The 5,646-nt window shown below is 36.3% G+C and overlaps 1 protein-coding gene across 1 annotated transcript in view; it reads left to right on the top strand.

The window, feature by feature from the left end:
- The first annotated feature begins 569 nt into the window (after positions 1–569).
- The window catches only part of LOC111457940 (protein ABHD17B-like), a 9,938-nt gene continuing 4,861 nt past the window's right edge, over positions 570–5,646 (top strand). Inside the window, exons 1-2 of the mRNA XM_023100396.1 lie at positions 570–1,190; positions 1,360–1,396. Of these exons, the coding sequence (XP_022956164.1) occupies positions 886–1,190; positions 1,360–1,396 (342 nt within the window). The 5' untranslated portion in view covers positions 570–885. The remainder of the gene's footprint in view (positions 1,191–1,359; positions 1,397–5,646) is intronic.

Raw genomic sequence — 5,646 nt, forward strand, 5'->3', positions numbered from 1 at the left:
ATTAATAATCAATTACTATATAAATATAACGGTTGAGATATAATATTTGAAGTATATATTATTTATGAAATATATCTTAAATATTATATTTTAATATTCTTTCTTTCCTAATTTGATTTAGAGTATATTTTATTTTATTTTTAATATTTAATTAATTTATATTAGGTATTAGTTTACTGCTTATATTTTATGTAAAGACTATAAATATCAATGAGAACACACACCTTCTCAGTTTTATTTCTATTTCTTATTCTTAATAGTAGCGTGAACGGTTTATTCCATACCATTATTAATACGCTTAAATTTAATAAAAAGACGTGAGTGTGTAAAAGTTCTCGAAGTTTTATAAAACGATTATAGAATATTTTATAAAATGAAATTAAAATTTATTCAATTTAATTGGAAAAAAAAAGAAGAGATATATAAGGTAGAGCCCACAGAGAAAATAATGCAGGAGAAGTGGGGCCCACACTCATTCCATTTTAGATAAAGGAGATACCATGAATCTTAAAAGAAACGCGATGTACTAGATAGTATCTCACTCTCTTTTGTCGTCAAGCAACTTTGCAAAATTTCAATTTCGACTTGTTTAATCCCCACGCTCCGCCGCCTCCACCTTCCACGCGCCACCACCTCCATTTCTTTTTCCTTTTTTTTTTTTGTCCTCTTACTTTCCAACTCCCTTGGCTCCACTGTTCCTCTTTTTTTGGATTAGTGGAGAGCGAATTCCAACTCCTCTCTCTCTCTCTCTCTCTCTCTCTATGATTCTTTTGAGCCAAAGCTTAAGATCTGAGTTAGGTTTTAGGTTTTGGATCGGAATTTTGAGGGAGTAGGGCTGTTGGGCGCCTTTATGATTCCGAGGCCTCTGATGAGAAGAAAAGCAAAATGGGGGGAGTCACTTCTTCTATTGCCGCTAAATTCGCTTTCTTCCCGCCCAATCCCCCCTCTTACACTGTAATCGCCGACGAATTCCGTGATGGCCGCTTATACATTCCCGAGATTCCCAGACGTGACGATGTTGATGTTCTTCGTCTTCGAACTCGTCGAGGGAATAATATTGTGGCTGTTCATGTTAAACACCCTAAACCCTCTGCTACTCTGCTCTATTCCCATGGGAATGCTGCTGATTTGGGCCAGATGTTCGAGCTTTTTGTCGAATTGAGCGCTCGGCTTCGTGTTAATCTTATGGGGTAATTTTTCTTGTTCTTCTTCTTTTTATGGTTGTTTGTTGAAACTAGCTGCAGCCAAGGCATTTCCCCCTGTTTAATTCTGTTTGTTCTACAAATCTCTTGAAGCATTATTAACACTGCATCTACTTGCTGAATTTGTCCATGATCCTTTACTTTGTATCTAATGCAGGTATGATTATTCTGGCTATGGACAATCAACTGGAAAGGTAGGATGTCTTTGTCTTTGTCTTTGTCTTTGTCTTTCTACTTTGGAAATTTGTGAGTATTGCCTGTCTAAATGTTCAGTTATTTTGGATGTTTCTTCCCAAAATGTAGCTGGAAAAGAATTGATGCCATGATATAGTTGTGTTTCAAACTTTATGGATATGCATTTTTCAAGTTTTGGTGCCGGCTTAAATTGGGGTATATGCATTTTGTGCTTTGAGGACATACTAGCCTACTTATAATCTGAAGTGATCAATCTTTGAAGTCCAGATATTTTAGTATCATTCATATTTTTTTATTCTTTTCGTTATTAGGGAAAATTACTCTTTTCGTTCACTCGGTTTCATTAATATGTATGTTAGGGGTATGAGTTTTCCAAATGTGCACCCTGTGGTTAGAGAAATAGGATTAGGCCTCTTAGCTAACAATTTTTTTTTTTGAGTTTAACAATTTTGAGGGTCGAACCATCGATGTTTAGGATGTTAATTCTATTTGTCTACTGAGTTATGCTCAAATTGATTCTTAACAAATAAACTCTGAATGGAAAGTTACCCGATTTATGATTAGTTCGTGACAAGCTAACTTGTTAAAAACATGATGACTTGGCTGTTAGGACGGCAAAACAACACTCACTTTCGATCCAGATGAATACAAACAATAAGAGAGAGAAAATGCAATGATGAATATTGGCTAGAGGTTTATATTGATGACTTCAAATATGTACATACCTAGATATAGCTATCTACAGTATATAACTACCTATCATGTATAGCTTTACCCCTTTTAGTATACATAGTTATTTATTGTTTAGACCATTTACTATATATGTCACTTACACTATATAGCTTTACTCGATATAACTATTGAGTAAACTATTAATAAGCAACAAACTCCATACCCTAACAATTCTCACACTTGGAGACTGGTCCAGTCAACCAAGAATTTCATTCTCAAACGATCATCAATATCTTCACTACACCATTCCAATTAAGAATTTGCACAACTTCAGTTTTCCAACATCAACCCATTTGGTCAATATGCTGTTGGATTCTTTGCACCCTCTATCTTCTCTAAACACATATCACTTTCTTCCACTAACCTGCGAGTGAAATGATATCGTCTTCTAATGTGTTTTGTCTTTGAATGATAGATTAAGTTTTTTACCAATGGTATGACACTGACTAACTGTATAAAGAATCTTCTCACGTGCTTCTTGCCTAATTCTTAGATAGTCTGTTATCCATATCATCTCCTTTTTAGTTTCAACTATTGCCACGTACTTAGTCTCAGTAGATGAAAGAGCAACACAATTATGAAGCTTAGACATCCAACTCATCTCATCATCTATGACTTGCTCCCACTTGGTTGTATCCTCCAATTGTAGGGTCTCATCAAAGGACTCTAGTTCCCCTTCATCAGTTAGCAACATATAGTGTAATGAAGGTGAATACTTATTTGGTACTCTGCTGGTTCTGGATGATCTTCTCACTTAGATGTCACTTGCTCCACCTTTGGTTCCTTAGCAACAGTCTCAGAAGTTTCTTGAGTATCTGCTACAACATCACTAGATGAATTTTTCCACATTAACTCCCACTTGCTTCGTTGTTCCATAACCTTTCTTCTCTCTGTCCTTGTACAAAACATTTTCATCAAAAGTCATGTCTCCAAACGTTTTTGTTCTTGTCATCCCAAAACCTGTACCCGAACATTTCAAAACCATTGTTTATGAAGTAGAAATTCACAGTCTCAGCATCAAACTTGTGTCTCTTCTCTGGATCAATATGAACATTTGTTGTGCATCCAAAAGTTTCTAAGTGAGAGTACTTGAGTTTTCCTGTCCAGACTTTTTCTGTTTTTCTGCCAACTTGAACCCCAAGAGTATTGATGGTTGTCTATTAATCAAGTAGACCGATGTATTTACAACATCGACTCAAAATGTCTTTGACAATCCAGAATGAATACTCGTACTCTTTGCCTGCTCATTCAATGTTCGGTTTGTCTTGCCTTACTGGAAATTAATGATTTGAATTTTGACTTGTCATACTCTCCCCCATTGTCTGACCTCAGACAATTGATCTTCAAACCAATATGATTTTCAAATTCAACTTTCCACTTCTTGGAGGTGGCAAACACATCTGACTTGTGTTTCAGGAAATAAATTCATTCCTTCCTGTTGAAATCATCGATGAAGGTGACGTAGAACTTTGATCCATCAAGTGATAGAATTGGAGATGGTCCCCAACGTCTGCATGGACCATTCCCAACCGCACTTTCTTCAATTCTCTGGCAACTCCCAACTGCACTTTCTTCAATTCTTTGACAGCTTCTGTGAAGCTAACTTGTTTCTGTTAGCCCACAACGCAGCTCTCACAAAGACCCATATCAACAGATCTCAAGCTTTCTAAGACTCCTTTCGCAGTGAGCATCTTCATTCCTTTGACGCTCATATGTCCAAATCTATTGTGTCATAGACTTGAATTGGAAGCACTCTTAGCAATAACAGTCATGTTTATACACCCTGCAGTGGTGTATAAGGTTCTAGATTTTGTGTCACGTGCTATCACCATAGCACCCTTCACAATCTTCCACGAACTCTTCCCCAATTCAGCTGCGTAACCTGTGCTATCCAACTGACCAATAAAGATCTGATTTTTTTTAAGACTAGGAATATATATGACATTCTCTAATGTCCACTGATTTCCTACGGGAGTTCTTATGCATACATCTCCCTCTCTTTTCTTTAATCTCCAAGATTTTGTTACTGGCAAGATATGCCCTCTCAAAATTTTTCAGATTTGAAATTCTAAAACAATTTCTTAGTTGGAGACCAATGAAAAGATGCACATGAATCCAAAATTCAAGATTCAATCAAACTACCCATATTGAGGTTAAGAGCATCCCCAATGTCTTCCGCTGAATTGATAGAATCATTATTTTCCAATTTGTGATTCTGCTTCCTAGTCTTGTACAATCTACCTAAAAGTGAAATTTTTCTCTACTATTCTAACACGTTACATTTGGGCTGTTTGAAAAATTTCCCCGGTTCTTTGATTTTGATCGGCTTTTGTTTGGGTCCTTCGATTTACTTCTTCCTCTTTGGTCAACACTGAGAGCACTACCAAATGAATCCCCGATTTCTCATTGGTGAATACTTTTGCTGAGAACTACATCTTGGATTTCATCGAACCTCAGTTTCTCAGATCCTCGAGAACTGCTGATTGCAGCAACAACAGTATCCCAAGACTCGATAAAGATGACATCAAAATCAATGTTTTAATTTCATCTTCAAAATTAATTTCCACTGAACTCAATTGATTTATGAATTCATTTATATGATCCACGACAAATCCACCTCCAAACATTTGTAAATTGAACAATCTACGCATCAAATACACCTTGTTCATAGTCGACAAATTTTCGTACATATTCGACAGTGCCTTCAACAAATCCGACATTGTCTTCTCCTTTATGATGTTGAACGCCACGATTTTGGACAGTGTCAATCAAATCAACCTTTGGGTCGGTCGGTCCTTGAGCTTCCATTGCTCCGTGATCATGGTATTTAGCTTCACCCTGTCAGAGGTTCGTGAAGATATTTCTGGTATAGATAATCTTCAACTGCATCTTCTAGAAACTGAATCGGATCCATTAAACTTCTCCATTCCAATCTTTGAGCTTTCCATCTTCAAGATCGTGGTGAAGCTCACCTAACTCTAATACCAATTGTTAGGACCGCACGACAACACACTTTCGATTTAGATGAATACAAAAAACAAGAGAGAGAAAATGCAAGAAATATTAGCCAGAGGTTATATTGATGACTTCAAGTATGTACACTAAGAGAGAATACAGAAAGTACATCTTCAAAGCACTGCTTATGAATTATATATATGGTTAAGTTTACCATATAGCTTTACCAAATATAGCTTTTTACTATACATAATTGTTTACTATATATACCATTTATTTTATATGTCATTTACCATATATAGCTTTACTATGTATAACGATTGAGGAAGAGCAATCTTGACATTGACAACCAAAGTTCTCTCCTCCCTTTTCCCTTTTTCTCACTCCATGGTTGACGGCTTCCCCTCTCTTCAGATTTCCATCGCCTGTAACTCCCCCTCCCCCTCCCCCTGCTGTCAACAACCCTCCCTTATCTAGATTCTTAACGAACATTCATTTACTTACGGTAAGAAAGTTCATTGGATGTACTTTATTCTTTTTTTTTTTTTTTTTTTTTTTGGGG

This window comes from Cucurbita moschata, unplaced genomic scaffold (genome assembly GCF_002738365.1).
Source record: "Cucurbita moschata cultivar Rifu unplaced genomic scaffold, Cmos_1.0 Cmo_Scf00020, whole genome shotgun sequence".
Taxonomy (NCBI): domain Eukaryota; kingdom Viridiplantae; phylum Streptophyta; class Magnoliopsida; order Cucurbitales; family Cucurbitaceae; genus Cucurbita; species Cucurbita moschata.